The sequence below is a fragment of the Dunckerocampus dactyliophorus genome, chromosome 6 (genome assembly GCF_027744805.1).
Source record: "Dunckerocampus dactyliophorus isolate RoL2022-P2 chromosome 6, RoL_Ddac_1.1, whole genome shotgun sequence".
Taxonomy (NCBI): Eukaryota; Metazoa; Chordata; class Actinopteri; order Syngnathiformes; family Syngnathidae; genus Dunckerocampus; species Dunckerocampus dactyliophorus.
Genome location: NC_072824.1, coordinates 10,620,886 through 10,642,089, shown reverse-complemented (window position 1 = coordinate 10,642,089; position 21,204 = coordinate 10,620,886). Strand labels below are relative to the sequence as shown.

General features: G+C 40.5%; 2 protein-coding genes across 6 annotated transcripts in view; one reads left to right on the top strand and one right to left on the bottom strand.

Moving 5' to 3' along the window:
• The window catches only part of tbck (TBC1 domain containing kinase), a 44,629-nt gene extending 41,608 nt beyond the window's left edge, over positions 1-3,021 (bottom strand). For all 4 annotated transcript variants that reach the window (XR_008570651.1, XM_054778709.1, XM_054778708.1 and 1 more), the window contains exons 1-7: positions 2,876-3,021; positions 1,411-1,604; positions 1,218-1,290; positions 778-892; positions 628-701; positions 169-310; positions 43-103 (exon numbers count right to left, since the gene is read on the bottom strand). Coding sequence is in view for 3 of the 4 variants with exons in the window: in XM_054778709.1 (XP_054634684.1) it covers positions 43-103; positions 169-310; positions 628-701; positions 778-892; positions 1,218-1,290; positions 1,411-1,603 (658 nt within the window). In the remaining variant the exon portion in view is untranslated. The remainder of the gene's footprint in view (positions 1-42; positions 104-168; positions 311-627; positions 702-777; positions 893-1,217; positions 1,291-1,410; positions 1,605-2,875) is intronic.
• On the top strand, positions 102-20,375 carry LOC129182499 (aminoacyl tRNA synthase complex-interacting multifunctional protein 1-like). Of its 2 annotated transcripts, none has more exons than XM_054778724.1 (7): positions 102-297; positions 4,484-4,614; positions 4,712-4,825; positions 7,914-8,075; positions 8,760-8,956; positions 15,317-15,485; positions 19,474-20,375. In XM_054778724.1, exons 2-7 carry the CDS (start codon positions 4,509-4,511, stop codon positions 19,638-19,640), a joined length of 915 nt encoding a protein of 304 aa, XP_054634699.1. In that variant the 5' UTR covers positions 102-297; positions 4,484-4,508; the 3' UTR covers positions 19,641-20,375. The 2 variants fall into 2 exon arrangements, with proteins under 2 accessions (XP_054634699.1, XP_054634698.1); XM_054778723.1 differs by lacking the exon at positions 102-297 and adding an exon at positions 3,266-3,406 and having other exon boundaries at positions 19,474-20,372.
• Positions 20,376-21,204: the final 829 nt, after the last annotated feature.

The window sequence follows — 21,204 nt, the reverse complement described above, 5'->3', positions numbered from 1 at the left end:
AAAGCCCACAAGATCTTCTAAGGTAAAAGAGTATAATCTCACCGAGAGTTAGAGTGAACTTCAGTCTTTCACTTATGTCAATGCTGTGCAGCAGCCTTCGACCCTGACAGAAAAGATCAGTGAGTCGGCAAACTTGACAAATCAAGATTTGTAATTAGCGGTTCTTACAGCACACAATTCAAAGAGCAGAACTCCCAGCGACCAGACATCTGTTTTAGGTCCCGAAGGTCGCGGTGCTTCATCGTGGGAAGGATCACTTGGGTGAAAGGAGCCCTGAGCAATCACCTCTGGAGCAAGGTATGATGAGTACCTGAAGATAATTGAGTTTAATGACATTCATAATTTTTTTTTTACTTAAAATTGTATGCTCTATAACTGCTATTACATTTATTACATCTTCAAGCAACATTTTTTTCACGAGTATGAGCCTCAGACATCCTTCCTCTTTTGAAAAGTGCAAAATAATGTTACACAAGGACAGTGAACATGCCTTTGAAAATCCAGTAATCTTTCACAGTTTACATGGCGGTAGATGCTTTAATGATGAAGAGGCAGCTCATAAAAGTTGACAAAAGTTTTGATGTACCTTTCTTTGTGTGATAAATCTATACTGAAACACTATCATACCCAATAGGAAAGTCCACATCAGCGCCGTGATCAGTCATGTGATAGAGGCCAAACTTTGCCAGCTTGACTTTTCCCTACAGCCAGCAAAAATATCTTATGTTTACGGCATCCGCTCACACAGATGACTCAGCCTGATGTTGATGTTGCTACCTTGCAGTCCAGGAGCACATTGTGGACACTGAGGGCTCTGTGCACCAAACCATGTTTGTTCATGAAAGCCAGACCTTCCAGGACCTCGTAGGCAATCTGCCGAACCCTCTCTGGGCTAAATAGAGACAGTGTATCACAGACTATGCCACCATAAGACACTATCATTGCAGAATAGTAACAGAATGTCAGTATAACTTATTTGCTGAAATAGTGCTTGCTTTACACCTTTGTAAAAAAAGCAGGTGGTTTTAATGACCTTTTACTATTACTGATAAAACTGTATTTGTCTCAAACACACAGCCAGCATAGCATATTACGGAACATTCTGGAGCCTTTATTTTAAGAAAAATTAGTCAAAAACATTGTACAAATAACAAAACATTCCTACCTACATTCATGTATGTTTCAGAGCATTATATATATTTTAACAACATTCTGACCTGACTTTGTGTCCATGTTTTTGGAAATCATTCAAACTGCTCTCGTAGTGTTCAGCAACAACAATGAGACGTTCTGCAGAAGTCAACATTAATTTGAATTCAGTATAACAAGTCAGCACCTAATTCAATTATGATGCATTTAAGATCAAGTTAACATTTTACATCAAAGATAAAATAGGCATTTAAGTCCTACCATGCTTTCCTCTGGAGATATCCACATACTGGCACAGTCTGGGGTGGGTGATGGTCTTAAGGATTTGAAAACGTCCCAGGATTTTGATGGAGTTAGGGGTGAGCGGAAGGCCATTGCTCCCACAGACATCATGGGGAAGAGCCGAGGCAAAGAATGTGAAAGCCCCCAGCTGGGCATCTTTCAGGGGCTGCATCCTGCATTAAGTGATGTAGTTAGATCAGTTAAATAAATCACAAACAAACATCCTTGACATAACATGATGTTGTTAACGTGTAAATCCGACTACACTATTTGTCCCAACCGATGGATGGTAATTTATTTGTGCGCATTACAATGTTATGCTACTTTAAATGGAAATGGAGGTGTATCAAGTACTTGGAGTAAGCAGAAATCAGCTGATATAGTTGAAGACTGTTGTCCTTTAGACCACGCACAAGCTAATCTGATTTTAATATCACAGGTTTTTATTTACATTAGGCTTTTTGAATCTGCGTTTGTGCGTGCAAATGTGTTTAGTGGAGAAAATCGAGGTAGTACTGGAAATGGTTGGACGCTTGACATAATACATAGCTAACATGTGGTGTCTTACAACTATAGTTATTTCAAGTTTTGGAAAACGATTCATTGATGAGTGGCATTTATAAAGCGCTTAAGTAATACTGTCATCAAAGGATGCCACAGCGCACATCTCCAAGCTTACAAGTCACATGTTGCAATACGATGTGTTTAGAGCATGTTCGCCACCAATCATGTCACTTGCAGAGTTGGTGTTTCAAGTGTCAACATGCACCTTTTTTAGTGCCCACTGACCCAATTTGCTTAAGGATGGCCTTTAATGTAACCATTTATATATGTACGCTTTACATATTTTTTTCAGTCAGTGTTCAGGTTTGTCCTATCAAGAGTTCCACATTATGCAGATACAGCGAACAAAACACGATTGTTAAAATCAAACATCTGTCTATATATTATGCAGATGTACTGTTTATCCATTATGCTGACTCATACTGTCTGTTCGCAAATCAAATTGTTCGTTTTTCAGATAGTTAGGTAATCTTGTTCAAACCTATTCCACACTATTCCTCTACTTTTCATGTCCAGATTTGTTATAGACGGCAGGCCCAGTACAACCTCTCATGTGGACATGATCCCACAAGGGACCCCAGCAGCCCATTGAGCCCACCCATGAATTATTTCACTCTCATTTATCGATTCAATTATATAAAGGGATATTCTTCAGTGTAGTGGTGTTATTTGTACATCAATGGGGCGAATTGTAGTGAACAAATCTGGACCAAAAAGACCACATTTGTGTCCCAGCCCATCCGTGTTATACAAATGTTTAAGGTACACAGAAAACATTCTGTCGAGCGCATAACTGTGATGGTGCGTTCAATGCCAACACCATATCATTCAAATGTTGCTTACGGGGTACGAAACCAACGAGTTAAAATACGCACAATACCTGCGAAAGGTGTCGCTACTCTCGCTTGGCGAGAAAGGGGCCTGTCAGTCCGAGAAGCATGAATAACCGGTTACTATTTTGTTTTCCTATATGAAACCCATCTTAAAGCTAACTGTGGAAGCTAACTGTGGACGCAACTGAGTGAACATGTGATCTGCGACGTCATTATTGTGCGCTCCAAGTGATACTATTTTATTATTTCTACTTTGGCTGCAATTATGGGACTCAATTAAAACGCAAAATGGTAAAAAAAAAAATTAACACTGTACGTCATTTTAATATTCTAATGTGTTCACTTTGGAGCCGACGAATTGTACACATGCGATTGACGTGGACACGTCCAGCGATAGCAATGATATATATGGCATATGAGTAAACATTGGTGGTGCCTCCACATGTTACGCAGATCGACAGCTTGGGTCCTAATTTAGTATGCGTGCGCCTGCCTGTTTGCAACGGTCGTGTTAGCCTAGTTAGCTAACATCAAACACTGTTCGCGGAAACGTGTCGAGGCAAATGCTCAAAGTCCATGTAAGTTTCTACTCTGTTAACAATCACGCTTTACTTAAAGGACATTTATTTTGTTTTATTTTAATGTGCTGTAAAAATAACGTTAAATAGGCAGTGTGAAATTAACACTACCTCCGAATAAGTCATTTTTATTGACAGCTAACAAACTTTATATGTACCCTTTTCCTGGAAGAACTCACCCAAAGTTAGACAAAACACCCGTGGGGTCACATTTTTTGATATTAGATTATGCTTTAATGTTATTATGATTTCTTCCATTTAACCCCACTTCTTTACATTCCATTTACACACTGGTAGATGACGTCTTTTTAATGTCGTGGTTCTCCCGACTTTGAAAATAATGAAACGAAATTATATAGAATGACTTTTGTGAAGTCTAATCCATTGGTGGCTGTAGTCTATTTTAAGAGTGTAGCTCCTCATAAAAGCTTGAGGTGGTGCTGTAACTGCACTTTCGTACTCACCATAGTGAATTACAAGATGATGACATGTGCAGTTACCGCTATTGTGTTTATATATGATTTACTAATTAAATAGTGTCTATCGGGCAAAAACAAAGCCGACGCTAAATTGACTTGTTCATGCCTCTCCAGATGAGATCAGTCTTTCTTGTATTACACTGCTGGTCCTGTTTCAATCAGTTAACCTTTTGTAAGAAAACAACTCTTTGATCCTTTTTTTAATCAACCCCAGCTCTCTTTAATTTCCTGCTCCCCAAAATTTTTTTTCATCAAGAGCCAGCTGTTGTTTTCCAGCAACTCAATTTAAAATGTGAGCTGTTTTCTTCTTTTGTAAACCACATCTTCAAATTACAGTACAACATTGATGTTCGTTTTTGTGACGATCTTCTTACACAATTTGATTAAAAAAAAACAGCAGGACTTGACTAAGTGTATCAAGTTTTTACAATTTTTCAAGTTTTGGTTGGTCCTCATCGTGTTTAACTCAAATCTTTAGGTAGCTTTTTGGCACTGTTAAGATACTGATTGTAGAGCTGTTTACACCACATTAATATGCACATATTTCCATTTATGGTCCCTCCCCTCACTCCCCCCCTCACCAACCTCCCACACACAGGTTTGTTGTTCGTTCCTTGATCAAGATGTCAAGTCCCAACCCTTTGGCAATGCTGGAGCAGAGAACAGCTGAGGCTGACATGCTCATTGAGTACCTCAAAGAACATGTTGAGCTGCTCAAGGAAAATGCCAGTAAGTACACAGTATAGCCTCTGTTCTGTAGTGGTTTGCTGTAGTTCCTAAAGTACGTGGTTTTCCTGGAAAGTAACAAGAGATTGCCTCCTTGCAGCCATCCAGGCCAACCTCAGAAAGGAGAAGAAACTGCTGGCGGAGAATGCTAAACTGCAGCAGGACATTGATGAACTGAAAAAACAACTGCTGGAGAAAGAAAGGAAGAGGGGAGGTAAAGTAGTGGGTTTTTTTTTGATTGACACTTATTAACTGTCCCTAATTACGCAAAAAATACTTTTTAATGATGTTCCTAGAGCCTGTTTATGAGCATCAAACATGAGAAAGATGTATCATGTCCCTCACTTGTTTGCAAGAAGAGGTGCTTTTTAGGGATGTCCCAATCTGATATTGGGTACCAGTCTGATAGGCTATCAATATTGGCCTGCATCAAAAATCTCCAATATCAGCATTCTTAATACATGTAGTCTAGGGGTGTCCAGAGGGCCCCCTACTCAAAATGAAAGGATGCAAGGCCACTTGGATATTTTGTAAAGCAATGGTAAGAAATTATATATACACTCCTGATCAAAATCTTAAGACCAGTTGAAAACCTGCTAGAATTTGCATTTTTCACATTTGGATCTTAATGAGGTTTTAAATAGAGCTACAATATGCAAAAGCAAGAAGTGGGAGTGAGACAAAAAAACATTTGGAACTTGGAATAAAAAAAAAATGAAATAGCTTGTTTATCACCTCATCAAAAGTTTAAGACCACAGGCTATAAAAGCTTAAATCTGCTCAAAATGTTCATTTTCTGTCAGGCATTCACATTGTCATGCCCTCCTGATGGCTAAAGCTAAGAAGATTTCTTTTTTTGAACGTAGTCGGATTGTCCAGCTGCATAAGCAAGGCCTCTCGCAGCGTGCCATTGCTGCTGAGGTTGGGCGCAGTAAATCAGTCATTCTACATTTTTGAAAGATCCTGAGCATTATGGAACAAAAAAGTCAAGTGGTCGACCCGAAAAAAATCACACCTGCGCTGAACTGGAAGATCCGATTGGCTGTCCATTAAGACACAGGGCGGTCTTCGACCCAAATTAAGGCCCTTGCTGGTGCTGACTGCAGCGCAATAACCATCAGACGGCATCTGCGAGAAAAGGGTTTAAAAAACAAAAAAACAAACGTCTTCTTCAACGCCACAAAACTGCCAGTTTAGACTTTGCCAGGGAGCATCAAACATGGGACATTGAAAGGGGGAAAAAAAGTTGTATTCTCTGATGAGAAAAAATGTAACCTTGACGGTCCAGATGGCTTCCAACGTTACTGGCATGACAAGAAGATCCCACCTGAGATGTTTTCTACCCGGCACAGTGGAGGGGGGTCCATCATGGTCTGGGGTGATTTTCATTCAGCGGAACACCGGAGATTCAGGTGGTGCAGGGTCGTCAAATGGTGGTAATATGTCAATAATAAAACAGATGTTGCAGCGAGCATCCCTCATGACAGAGGGCCCTCGTCTGTGTGGGTTTTTCAACAGGACAACACTGCAGTTCACAATGCTCGCTTGACGAAGGACTTCTTCAGGGAGAATAACATCACTCTTTTGGACCATCCTGCATGTTCCCATAATTTAAATCCCATAGAGAACATTTGGGGATGGATAGCAAGGGAAGTTTATAAAAATGGCCATCAGTTCCAGACAGTTGATGCCCTTGGTGAAGCCATCTTCACCACTTGGAGCAATGTTCCCACTAGCCTCCTGGAAACACTCGCATCAAGCATGCCCAAAGCAATTTTTTGAAGCGATTAACAAGAACAGTAGAGCTACTCATTACTGAGTCCTACTGAGAACATTTTTTGTTCTGGTTTGGAGAGTTTTTTGTTTTTTTGAGCGATGGTCTTAAACTTTTGATAAGCTGATAAACAGCCTATTTCAGTTTAAATGTTGTTTTCAAGAAATTACTTTTTGAAAAGTGAATTTTGTCCCCCCCTTCTTGCTTTTGCATATTGTAGCTCTGCTTAAAAACTCATTAAGATCCAAATGTGCAAAATGCAAATTCTCACAATTTTTCAACTGGTCTTAAGATTTTGATAAGGAGTGTATATTTCAAGAAGAAAAGGCATCTCAGCTTTGCAAAGTAGGTGAAGAGGCATATAAGTATCAGCTTTGCTCTTGGCTCTTTTTTCCACCTATTTTTTGCTGGGTTTTTCCCCAAAATATTTGAACTTTCTTATATAATCTTTGCAAATTTTCTTGTAATATTGACTTATTTCCATGATCTTTTGACTTATTCACATAATATAACTTTTTCCCCAACCTAATTTTCCAAAAATGACAACTTTATTTTGTTTCACAATATTACGTCTTCTTTTTGCAGCTAAAATGACGTTATTTTTCTACATAATATTGCAATGTTATTGATGTAAAATCACTACTTTTTTTTAGTTGTATTACATTTTTTTTCCCTTAATATTTTGACTTTATTCTTGTAAAATTAACAGCTGATTTTCACAGTTTTTTTTCTTTAGTTCAATTACCTTTTTAGAATGTGCCACAGGCCAAGAAAAAACAGTTGTGGGACAGAGCTGGCCCCTGGGCCATACTTTGGACACCTGATGTAGTCTATTTGAGACTCGGCTCCAGCACTCCTATCCAGCAGCACCTGGATAGAGCCCGCTTGATAACCAGTGTGTGCTAACAAAGTTAGCATGGAGCAGGGGCGACGGGCAAAGTCTAAAAAACTTGCCATGCGCAACTCCCCGGTTGTGGTACAGAACTGGGGAAGTTCAACACGACCAAGTCCATTGCACATCTGAAGCAGCACCACAGAAAACAGCATCAGGATCTTCGCAAAACAAACCCAAACAACCAACACTGTCCGAAACATCTGCAAAGCGTGAGAAAATGAGCTTTCTCCTATCAACTGTTGCTGACTATTGTTCTATTTGTTTTGTTAATATTACATGATAAATCCTTTTCTAACGTTCCACTCTACAAAGTAAATAAAAGTATACATAATTTGTGCTGATATTGGATTGGATTGATATTAATATCAGCCGATACTCAGGGCTGCAATATTGCTATTGTATCGGAAGTGAAACCGTTGTATCGGGACACACATGTTGGAAAAACCTCCTTCCTCATGGACATACCACTTCTGACCTGCCCCTAGCTAGATGAGCTCGCCACGTCTATATGACCAGCACTTAAAAAAAACCAATTAATTAAGGCTTTGCTACATGTCTTGCATTATCTAACATTAGTGGAGCTTGTGATTGTCAAAAGTCATGTGATGGAATCTTTTTTTTCCTTTGCTATAGTGCTGAATGTATCCATGCCATCAGTCGAAGGCGGCTTTGAGTGCTCATCCAGTTCCGCTCCTCCCAAGCCTGCTGCTCCAGCACCCTCTGCCACTTCTGCTGCCGCCGCTGTCCAGAGTTCTCCCCAGAGTGGCGACAACAAAATGAAGCCGGAGAAAAAAGGTGACAGACTGTAAATTAACATTCTTCCCATTATGAATCTTTTTGAAGTCATGACATGCCATCAAATAACCTTTTGATGTCCATCAAGTAACACGTTGTGTGCTGTGTGTTTCATGGTTTGTTGATCCAACATTGAAGCTATTAAAAGTGACCTTTCACCGTCTTTTAAAGCCGTCAACCAGATGTAACCATCTTTTGATCAGAAGCTCATTTCATCTGGGAACATTTCTCATATCAGGTGTTGACGGGTTTATCCCCCCCAAAAAACATTGTACATTGTGCAGCAGCGAACCACCTCTTAAACCAGAGTGAATTTAATGGATTTCAACTGTTAAATGGTCAAGTCAGAATGTCGGGATAACAAAACCGGCATCTGCGTTTGATTAAAGTGCGTTAATCTTCAGAGGCCCTTTCGGTCCGCTGTTTACTAGGAAAGGTTGTTTTGTTTGTGGCTGCTCTGCCTCCACTTTATTGGAAGAGATTAAATCTTAATCCTGGCAGATGCACATCTTTGTCTCATCTGTGCTTCCCTTCTGTTAGCCAGTTGGTGCATGGCTTTTGAAAAACAAAACATTTCCTAGAAACTCGCACTGCACGTTTGGTAGTCACAGACATCTTGGGAGTATTTTTGGCCAAATTTCTCTGGCGTAAATACACACTCATACTGACTGTTGTTTAACATAGAGAAAAAGCCGCAGCCAACTGCAGGTCAGGAGGGCGTAAAGGTCGATGTGTCTCGCCTGGACTTGCGGGTTGGACGCATTGTGATGGCAGAGAAACACCCGGATGCAGACAGTCTCTATGTGGAGCAGGTGGATGTTGGCGAGCCTTCACCCAGGACCGTGGTCAGCGGGCTGGTCAAGCACGTACCTCTGGAGCAGGTACACGCTTATTTTTAGAACCTTTTAAGCCATGTTTCCTCCTGGTATTACCGTTGGATTCCACACGGTTCAGCCTGTTTCTACCTGGTGTCTATTGAGGATAGGGCGGGGCGATATATTGTTATTATTAATATATCGGTATTTCTTTTAAGCACGTTATCAAAAACAAGAATATCGTTCATATGGATATATCGTTCATATCGATATATGGATTTGCGCTGTAACTCTTGACTTGTATCACTCGTCTCTCTGCACTGTGTGAGCTCCTGCCCCGCCCCCCTCCGTGCATGCAGGAGGAGAGAGGAGGCGCCGAGCAGAAGCCTCGCCCAGTCTTCAATAAACATGGAGGCAACAACATCTGAAGGGAAAGCAGTGGCTCACTAATTTGGAGGTACTTCGAAAAAGTGACTGTCAAGTGCGGAAGCACTGCAATGTTTTTCAACACCTTAAAACTTGGCACAAACTCCAGTACGAATGTTTTGAAGCTGTGGGCTGAAACGCCACGAAGCTCCTGCCACAACTCAGCTCATTGCTTGCTTCTTTTTCCTGTTGCGCTCCTCATGAAAGTACAGTAAAAGTGCAAAGTAGCGTGCTATTATAAAGCGGTGTCCCTATCACATTGCTAAAGATATGGTCCCCGCATGCAACGGTGGAAAAAAACGAATTTTAAAATCTGCTGAAAACAACGGACTTGTGATGTTCTGCGAGCTTCACAGTTGCAATTATTTAGCACAAGCTGTACCAGAAATGTACAAGGAAGTCAGACAAATGGGTGCCAAGCCTGATGCAGTTGATAGGTTGGTGTTCCTGGCACAAAATAAAGGAATAAGGACATGCTTAGAAATCCATTTCCTATACCTCTTATCCTCATTAGGATCGCGGGGGTATGCTGGAGCCTATCCCAGCTGACTTTGGGCAAGAGGCAGGGTACACCCTGGACTGGTCGCCAGAGCACATATGGACAAACAACCATTCACACTTATGGACAATTTAGAGTTGCCAATTAACTGAACATGCGTGTTTTTGTAATGGAGGAGGAAACCAGAGTGCCCGGAAAAAACCCATGCACGCACGGAGAGAACAAGCAAACTCCACACAGGGATGCCCAAGCGTAAATTGGAACCCAGGTCTTCCCGATCTCCTGACTATGTGGCCAACATGCTGACCACTCGGCCACCGTGCGGCCAATAACATGCTTATGTCTTTTAAAAATGTTTACCTAAAAAAAATACTGTTGAAAATGAAGTATTTGAGTTGCTGCTGACATTTAAAAATATCCTCTTAAACGGCGAACTTATTTCATATTCTTTTGTGCTTTTGGTATTAGCTGAGTTTGTTAGAAGGTTGAACATTATATTTTACTTTTTCTAAATTTCAAAAAGTGTGGACAATTTTAGGGCTAATTTTTATAAGATTATTTTTAATAAAACAACTTTGCATGCATATTTGGCTTGGACTTTGTCTAAACACACTTTTGTGGAAAAAAGGTTGGGATATCTATCATATATAGACTCAACCTGAATATATCGGCATACAAGTTTTGGTTCATATCGCCCAGCCCTAATTGGGGATAGAACAACTTAACTTGAATAATGATTTGGAGTGCATGAGAAGGAAAACGGCACATTTTTCAAGGAAAAGTGCACTATTTAAAAAATTTGCCCATGATCCACAGTCCTTATGTGGAACGAGCACATTTCTTTCCATTTTCTGTGCGTTCTAAAGAGAGAACGAGTTAACATGAGGGATCAAACAATGCATGTCATGGGACCCACCTATTTCCACTATAAAGACCTCCTTAAAAAAAAAAAAACTCTAATGTTTATACAGTGGTGTGATACACAACAAAAGTGAAAACAAAATGCAGTTTTTAAATTAAACTTTTAATTATGGGAGAAAAACAATTTAAACCTACATGGCCTTGTGTGGAAAAAGTGATGACCCTCCACTGTTAAACATAAAACTGAGATTAATTGAGCTCTATCAGTCTGGAAAAGGTTATAAAGCCCTTTCTAAAACTGTGGTGAACCTTCCCAGGAGTGGCCGGCCAACCAAAATGACCCCAAGAGTGCAGCCACGACTCATCCAAGATGTTACAAAAGACCCCACAACAACATCCAAAGAACTGCAGGCCTCACTTGCCTCAGCTAGGGTCAGTGTTCATGACTCCACCATAAGAAAGACACTGGACAAAAAGGGCCTGCATGGCAGAGTTCCAAGACTAAAAACCACTGCTGAACAAAAAGAACATTAAGGCTCATCTCAATTTTGCCAGAAAACATCATAAAATACTCTGTCGTCTGACGAGACAAAAGTTGAACCTGAAGCAGAATGTTGGACCATCTGTTTGTGACCTCAAGCTGAAACCAACTTGGGTTCTGTAGCAGGACAATGATCCAAAACACACCAGCAAGTCCACCTCTGAATGGCTGAAGAAAAACACAATGAAGACTTTGGAGTGGCCTAGTCGAAGTCCTGGCCTGAATCGTATTGAGATGCTGTGGCATGACCTTAAAAAGGCTGTTCACTCTGGAAAACCCTCCAATGTGGCTGAATTACAACAATTAGATGAGTGGGCCAAAATTCTTCCACCGCTTCATTGCAAGTTATCACAAACGCTTGATTGTAGTTGTTGCTGCTAAGGGTGGCCAACCAGTTATTAGGTTTAGGGGGCAATCACTTTTTCACCCAGATAGGTTTGAATTTTTTTTTTCCCTTAATTAGAAAACTGCTTTTTGTGTTCAGTTGTGTTGTCATTGACAATTTTTTTTTAAAATGTTTGATCTGAAACATTTAAGTGTGACAAACTTGCAAAAAAAAAAATCAGGAAGGGGGCAAAGACTTTTCAAACCACTGTGCATGCTGTGATCAAGCCTTAACAGGTACACTCATGATAACATATTACTTACAGTATTTTGCCTTATTTTGATCATTTTAAACATTACTGGAACTTCTTTCCTAGGCAAATTGATTTCACATAGCCAATAGGAACTAACGCTACGTCCGTCAACAGCAGCAGCATAGAATCAGCGTGTCTGTTTGCTAATACTAACCTTGGCAGACTTTGTGAGAGCTGCTGCGACTACATTTGGACAAATGAGGAACCAGAATGTTATGTTTTAAGCCTGAATATATGGAGGATGAGGTACAGGTAATCAGGTAAGACGCACCCTTACCCCCCATAGCACGAATGTTTGTTTCATGGATAACAGTAAAGTGTTCCCTCGCTATATCGCATTCACCTTTTGCAAAGTCGCTGTTTCTTGGATTTTTAAAGTTTTGGGGTTTTTTGCAGCACATGAACGCACAATGTGTTCTGTGTCCTTGTGGTGTATTAGATCGATCTATCCGTGCTCTGTTGTCTATTATTGTATTTATTACTGCTACCAATAGAGGGTGTTGTATAATCATGTGAGAGTTGAAGACGTGTGCAGCCTCACCTCGTCTCAGTATGTGTTTATGTGCGGTGGAACCCACAGTAGACAATAGCCGCCAAAATATGAGTCTTTATTGGCTAAGGGAGAACCCGCCCTTGTGTTCTGATTGGCTGTAGACCATTGTCCATGTCCTTTGTGCCGCTTCCTGTTGTGGTCAATAATCGCTCACAAACACAAAATAGCTAACCGAGCTGCTTGCTAACCGGCAAACAGAAGAATGTAATGTAACTGGCTAAATTAATCTTTGGTTACCAAAGACACAAAAACGCTACAGCTGAACAGCGCCAGGACGAGGCACGGTCAGAGGAGCGAATACGTGTCAGTCACTTAATTTCTTGGGTCCAACCGAGTAGATTGATCATAAAAATTCTAAAGAGAAACTATGAGTGTGTAAACGAGAGACATATAAGAAAACGTTAATGCCTGTCTAAGAAAGTGTATAAAGTGCATTGTGAGGGGTTTTACAGCTTTAAAACATACTCCAGTTCTGGTGGGATTTTGGTGATGAACATAGTTCCGCTAAGTTGCTGGGGACATTTAAGTAAAGAGTTTGGCTTCAAATGCAAATGTATCACTCTTTTGAACGCTTATTGTTTTGGGAAGCCAAACTGCCGCTGCCACAAAGTGGAACTACGTTCTTCATCACTAAAATCCGACCAGAACTGGACTTAGAGACCAAGTGGGGGGTAAGTCGGCGCTGATGGGGATGCCATACAACTTCATGTAAAAAAAAATCCCAACTATCCCTTTAATGCTAGGTGTAGGCGTTCGTTTCTATGTTGCTATGTGAAATAAATGCGCCCAGGAATGAAGTTCCGGTGATGATTCAAAGGACCAAAATACTGCAAGTATTACATGTTATCATGAATGTACCTCTTACTACATTACAGCATGTATATAAACCCATAAAACCTTGTTGGTTTTTGGGGGTGTTTAATAGTGGTCTTTGTAGGCTGCATAGGTGTGTCCCATTACAGGTAGTAATGAGCTGTCTATTTTTATCTGTTTTTATATCTTTAGAACTCTCAGAAAAGAAAGAATGTGTGTTCATGTCTCACATAAGGATTGTGGATGATGGGCAAAATTCCAAAAGTAAAGTTCATGTCTCACATAAGGATTGTGGATGATGGGCAAAATTCCAAAAGTAAAGTTTTCAAAGCACTCATGTGAAGCTCAGTGTTGCCAACTTGGCAATTTCCTCACTAAATCTGATCTCCAAACCCTCTTGGCGACATATTTCCTCAGAAACGACTATCGACAAATGTAGGGACTTTTCCTGGCGTTGTTGGAGACTTTTCTTCTTTTTCTGCACTAAAGTGCACGTATTATTCTGCCGTTACTGCAACAAAGCAGTCACAATTGGTCAGTGTACAGTCAGATGTCACAGCACACTACCTGTCTCTCTCTGAGTCACCACCTCAGCAATTAGCATGTCATGGGGTCCGAGCACATAGCTCAGGGGTCTCAAACTCGTGGCCCGTGGGCCATTTGCGGCCCGCGACTTGTCTTCAAAGATTACTGTAATACGGCCTGCGGCGAGCCAATGTTACTCGTAGGATGCACACATAAGCCTACACTGAACTAAGAGTGAGTGAGTCACTTAAAAAATGTGGTAAAAAATTCCACCCATTTTCTATACTGCTTGTCTTCATTAGGGTCACGGGTAAACTGGAGCCTATCCCAGCTGAATGCAGCAAAATATGAACTGAAATTATTTATTTATTTGATTCACCCTATTACTGTATCAAGATATTATTGTTATTGTGAGCCATGTATCACGTGTCGTATCGTGAGGTACCCCGAGATTCCTAGCCCTACTCCCAATACTTGATGCGGCCCAGCCTCACTCAGACTGTACCTCCAGTGGCCCCCAGGTAAATTGTGTTTGAGACCCCTGACATAGCTGCAGTGCGCTTCTTGTTACAAAACATAATGCTGTGCTCTCGTTAATTACATACGGTAGTTATAGTTCACTGTTGTTTTAGAATATTTTTTAGAAGATCGTGTTCAGTCGGCACACAGAATGACACAGACACATCAAGGTATTTTAGCCTAAACAAGGGCGTATTTATTTAAGCATCAACACACAAGATATATGATTGCAGCGAAAAAGCCTCTTACCTACGCCAACAGAGTGGAGAGCCAACACCCGTGGAAGAGTTCGCGTCAATCGGCTGGGCGTTCGATCACAACCCGCAGCAGACTCCGTCTAGGTGTTTTCGCTCTCCCCTCTTTATACCAGTCTGTTCGTGCGAGCGTGAGAACGGGGTGGCCGGCCCCGAAACTCAGGCATTCGCACGCAGAGTTACTATTTTTTAACAAGCACCTGGTAGGCAAGGTCAGCAGACATACAGTGGGAAGTGAATATTCAGAACAACATAAACCCTTTCTCACATTCGTATCAAGCACCTGGTAGGCAAAGTCAGCAGATATACAGTGGGAAGTGAATATTCAGAACAACACAAACCCTTTCTCACATTCGTATCAGTGAATATTCAGAACAACACAAACCCTTTCTCATATTCGTATCAAGACCATAACAAGATACAGTGGGAAGTGAACCCTTTCTCACATTCGTATCATGGGAAATGGATGTTCAGAACAACACAAACCCATCACCCTTTCACAACTGTGCAGTAACTTGCTTCAGACTCTGTTTAAAACTCCCTGGCCTTTTTTCTCTCCAGTACACTCTAGCCTACCTCCCCTTTCCTGGCTCATCTAATCAGCAGTCAGAACACAGTCTGGATTCATTCACACACTTGCGGCGAGTCGGATATTTGAAACTTGTTTTTGAAAATGTACATTTCCTCCACTTGACGTGTTAAAAAAATCACAGCGCTCGGCGAAGGTAGCGCGTGCAGCTCATGAGCCTTGTGTTGCTTACACCTTGACTATGAAACTGTTTGCCGCCTCTTTACAGATGCAGAACCGCATGGCAGTTCTGCTGTGTAATCTGAAGCCTGCGAAAATGAGAGGAGTGACATCCCAGGCCATGGTCATGTGTGCCAGCTCTCCAGACAAGGTGGAAATCCTTGACCCACCAGACGGTGCCATACCAGGAGACAAAATCACTTTCCAGGGCTTCCCAGGTACCTTTTTTTTCCCTCCACAACGGTTGCACCTGTTATCCTGTGCTAAATGGAGGAAGGCCAGAACAACAGGGCATGTTTGCTATTCATATTCTGAATCAGAAGAAAGCTTGCATCCTCTGAGATGTTTGTTAGCGAATAAATAACCTATTACAAACTCATCAATGCTCCTGGAGGACTTACGGAAATGAGAGTTCTGTTCTGTTTGTTCCAATCTGTTAAATACAGATTACAAGAAGGATTGGCTTGACAGTGTTTGTATTTTCTTCCTATGAACAAAAATACAGCATGGGGTTGCTGTTCAATGCCGAGCTGCATCAGTAATATAAATGTTGCTTTCTCCAGTCATCCCACAATCATCAGTTCTTATGACCACAAGAAGGACTTAAGAAGAAAGACTGCTTTCATGGTGGTCCATATATGGGTTGGGACTATTCTGTGTTGTGTACACACACGGAGTATGATGCAAAGTTTTTTTGTTTCTCTTAGCAAGCCCTTTCATTTCCATTGAATCCTTATGTTTGCATTTGCGCAGCCAAGTTTTAAGAATGTGAGCATGTCAGTCATCAGACACGCTCTTCATCAAATGTGATAGTTGCTACTGGACCAGCAGAACTGGCTGCATCGGGGAAATAAACCACACAAGTAGTGTATGTATAGTATTTCACAGAAGTGAGTACACCCCTTATTTCCTCTAAAGGAACAAAACTGCTTTTACAGTATATAACTTAGTGTACAGATTGTATAGCAAAAAACTGAAAATGAGTCAATACACAACCATTATTGTCTAATAGCTGGCTGCAAAAGTGAGTACACCTCACAATGAGCCTGTCCATGAGGTGTGAATATTTAACGGCAAGTTTATAGAGCACAATTCATACTTTAGTGCTACAAAAAAGAAGGGTAAAGTCACTTGAAAATCATTCCATAAAATTCCATATGTCATTACATAAACCAAAACAAAAATTAAAAATGAGGAGTGCAGATAAAATATTTTCAAGTGAGATGCACAGTTGAATAGAAGTGTTTTCACCTTGGATTTGAACATTGCCAAAGGTGAGGATTGTTGCACATTATCTTGAAGACCGTTCCAGATTTTGGCAGCATAAAACTGAAACGCAACTTCATAGTGTTTAGTCCTGACTATGGGCACCCGCAGGAGGCCACTCCCTGAGCTTTCCAGAGCTGGAGATGGTTTATGTGGCTCTGGGGTGCAAGACCATGAAAAGATCTGTTTTAAAGTCTATTCTCTGAGCGACAGGAAGCCAGTGCAGAGACCTGAATACTGGACTAATATGATCATACTTCCTGGACGTACTGCAGCTGTTTTACTGCTCGTTTAGAGAGCCCAGTTGCAGTAGTCCAGCCTGCTGGAGACAAAGGCAGGGATTAGCCTCTCTAAATGTGTTTTACACGCTATTCCCTTGATTTTGGAAATGTTTTTTAGGTGGTAAAAAGCTGGGGCACATTTAGTGTGACCACCATTGTTATCAAGCACTGCCTTAAACCTCTTGGGAATGGAATTCACGAGAGCTGCACTGGTTGCTGATATCCTCTCCCACTCCTCCATGATGACATCACAGAGCTGGTGTTGTTCCCTTCATTACTTCCTTCCGCTTGAGGATGCCCCACCGGTGCTCAGCTAGGTTCAGGTCTGGCGGAGGGAGTGAATGATGCTCAGCTTCAGAATGACACAGTGCGTGTTGGAACTCATACTTCCCCTCAATGAACCACAGCACTCGTGCAGCCCCAAGACCATGACACTACCACCAACTGCAAGACAATTCCTATTTAGACCAGAGTTTCCCAAGTGTTTGAGAGTGTCTGTCTCTTGATAACATGTATTGTATATAAAATGCCTCTGAAAATGTGAGTGATGTACTCCCTTTTGTTACAGAGTGTATGCTATGCATACATAAGTAGTTTAAAATGAGCAGTGTTGGTAGTCACGGCATTGTTTTCCAGTAACAGGTAATCTAATTACTACTTCAAATGTTATGTCGTCTTGGAGATAGAACACCATTACTGTTACTGACAGTGAAATGTGTTGCCTTATATCAAGAATCCTACGCAAGTATGGAATTTGATTTGATACATTTCCAGGTATTGAAATTGGGAAAAGTATGGAAATGTTTCCAAGACTGTTATCGCTGTTTTCTTAAAAAAAAAAAAAAAAAAAAAGATTATGAATAACTAAAAAGAGTGGAAAAGAAATGGGTCTGTTTTTTCTATGGCAGCTAAGATGTTTGTGGGCAATGCATCCTGGAAAATATTTCGTAAGATTGACAAATTGAATGGCCAGCCCTCTGCTCTTATCCTCTTCAACACTTTGTATGAGCTACATTACCTAGCTATAATCTCCTGGAAATGATATGGTGACATAACAGCATGCATATTCAGAATAATGAAAACGAAAGATTTATGTAGATATGCAAATAGGTTTTATATTTAAAGAAAAAAAAGCCTGCATCTCAGCTTTGTGTTATCTGTGACAAAGCGTACTATTTGTATTCACTTTTTCTCAAATTATATAACTTTTACCCAACACATTTTTCTAAATGCAACTTTATTGTTTCTCATAATGTGACGGCATTCTGAAATATCACATATGTTAGTCTTTAATATTTCAATTTTATCATGTTTTATGTCTTCATATGACGTTATTTTCCGAATTTTTTGTCTGTATTCACGTTTAATTGCATTTTTAGAATGTGCCGAGGGCCAATAAAAAAACAGCCGTGGCCCTGGGCCGCTTTGGGCACCCATGACCTAGACAGGCCAAATTAATATGAACTAAACACAGTGAGTGGTTTGCTCCGTAAAATAAAAGAAAAGCGGCAAAATGTCGGTCACAGTTTTCCAAAGTCAAAGCAGATCTGTGTGTAATATCTTGTTTTGCCTAAAAGACAAAGATAATAGGTCTTCTTTCACGGATGACTAAGGCAATTAAAAAATACATTTGGGAGGCAGAAATCAGAGGATATTATTTAAAAATTAAACGATTAATCAAATACCAAACAGCTGTGCATTAATTGGGTAATCGATTATTCATTAATTGTTGAAACTGTAATGATTGACATTTGAGTCTGGAAAAAGTCTGCAAAAAATATGGAATTTTGAAATGTCAAATCCATAGGAACCCTGTCTTACACCGTCCTGAGCCACAGAGGGGTCTTTTTAAAAACTGTATTCTGACCTTAACACGTTAACAGCAGTGCTTAATTCCAACGTACACTACTAAGTCAAAAGTTTGGACACACTTCCTGATGCTATTTAATGAAAAATGGTGTCCAAACCTTTAACTGGTAGTCTGTGTCTCCAACTTGCACACCGTCTCTGCGTCCTCTCCAAACTCACACAGAATTGCCCGTTGTCCACCAATCATCATGCGAGGTGCATTGAGATATCACAACTTGGATCAACATAAAACACTAGCAGGTCGTTCCATTATGGACTTGTATGGTAAGCTTTCAACAGCACACGCCAGATATTTGAAGTCTTTTCACAACGCAACGCAAATACTTTCCCTGTTAACTATATGAATCATATTCTGAAATTTTGTAAATTGTACGTCCCAATTAAGAGTTACAAAGTGAGTGATAAGTATACTGGAAAATACACTGACAAGTGAATTTACCTTTAAATTACGTGATGTCTTTGAACGTAACCCCTCATTGCTCATAACACGGTGTAAAGTGTGATACAAATGTTCTACTTCTATAAGAGACTAGTGTCAAATAGATTTTTAGACTTGTGTATCTTTTAGCTTGATTGACATTCAGTTCATTTGGACCTGTTATACATACGAACATAGAATCCTGTCCTGTCATTGATCTTTCTCAGTAATACAGTAAAAATGGCTGTATTTCAGTTGCTAATGGTGATTTCAAAAGTGATTAATCTGATTAAAATGTGTAATCATTTGACAGCCCTAGGAACTATGTTTTCTAATTTGCACGTGTCTAATAATGAGCTTTACTGTTTGCAGGTGAACCCGATAAGGAGCTGAACCCTAAGAAGAAGGTGTGGGAGCAGATTCAGCCGGACCTCCGCACGGATGGCGAGTGCGTGGCGACCTACAAGGGGTCTGTATTTGAAGTGGCGGGCAAGGGTGTGTGCAGAGCGCAAACCCTGAGCAACAGCGGAATCAAATAAAGAAGAGAGAAAGTCATTCTGGTGGTGACAAATGGAAGTATATAACTTTCAATAAAGTGTTTGCATCTTCAATAAAGTGCATCTTCCTAATTTGAGGCCTAATACTCATTTCCTCCTCATGCTGTAGATCAGGGGTGCCCCTTATGTTGGCTGCGAGCTACCGGTCGATTGCATAAACGTCATTGTAGATGTCATGACATCAGTCAGCTGATATTAATCTCCCCTCCTGATTCGCTATTGGCAAAGATGTAAGTGGTGAAGACATCGCAAGCTAACATTCATCTTTATTATTCTGATTACGGATAAACTCAGCGGTAAGATGTCTATATAACAAAAGGTGTTGTGCGTCGTGAACTCCACCATAGAAACACGTTTACTGCGCTTCTGTTTGTTAAAGGATTTAATGATTAATTGGAAAATGTACCCTTTGCTGAAACCTTTTTAATATGTTGCCTTGACTTCGGCTGCATTGTCTTTTGCATAATCATTTTAATTTGTTTATCGGTAACACGGTGTAAGAAGGAGAGGTTCCACAGGTCCTTCATACCGACCGCTGTCAGGCTCTACAACACCTGCACCACCTGAACCATGTTGTAGACACTATGCTTTCTTTACACTGTTCTCTTTACTTGTCTTGCTGCTGTAACAAGTAAATTTCCCCGCTGTGGGATAAATAAAGTACATACATACATACATAATGTTTGATAACAAAGGCTAATCCATGAACTGTGTGTCTAATAAACACTACGTCGCTATTTTGACTGACATATTGTATAACCGGTGCTCAGTTTATTTTTGTTGTCAAATTGAATTGTGAATTAATGACCAATTACTTTTGAGTACTTGTTTGAAACTGTGAATGTGAAATACTAATCAATATTTAGTATAGTAGTTTCAAAGTTTACCGGCTATATTTTATATGTTGTATGCCTTGTAGTAAGATCATGTCTACTTGTAACGTGCATGCTGAAAAAGCGTGTGCACCTCTGATATAAATGTACAACGTACATAAATACTCACATAGAAATGTATATATTATCTGTTTACAGTAGGAGGTAGATCTTTGGGTACCTTGGGTCATTTTAAAAGTAGGTCGCAGGCTGAAAAACTGTTGAGCACCCCTGCTGGAAGGGAAGAGGTAGGCTTTTAAAGTTAAGCATATGAGATTGTTGCAAAAATCCCAAAACCCATTTTAAAGAAACTTTTCAACGGAACTACCAACCCATTATGTCATCCGCTTATGTCGTATCATCCCCTGTGGAAGAATAGATCCAGGTCTGGAGGTACCGAACTGCTTAGGGTTGCAACCATAGTCCTTGAACATTCTGTTAACTTTCTACACTGTAAAAAAAAGTTACACGGCAGCAACCATATTCGACGGCACATTTGTTTTAGCTTCATTGGTGACAAAAACAGTCGATTTAAAAACAAGCCGCTCTGCTGGAACGTTCAGCATCGTGTGTTTACTTTGAAGTCCCGAGACAGAAATGGTAAATCTCACTCACCTCAAGTGAGTACTATGTGGTTGAAAATACATGCAGCCATTACAGCAGCCATCAACTCG

Bases quoted from the DNA above. Each gene is read 5' to 3' on its own strand.
- LOC129182499 (XM_054778723.1), top strand. The intron at 8,076-8,759 runs GTGACAGACTGT...TGTTTAACATAG, and splicing joins AATGAAGCCGGAGAAAAAAG to AGAAAAAGCCGCAGCCAACT. The intron at 8,957-15,316 runs GTACACGCTTAT...GCCTCTTTACAG, and splicing joins AGCACGTACCTCTGGAGCAG to ATGCAGAACCGCATGGCAGT.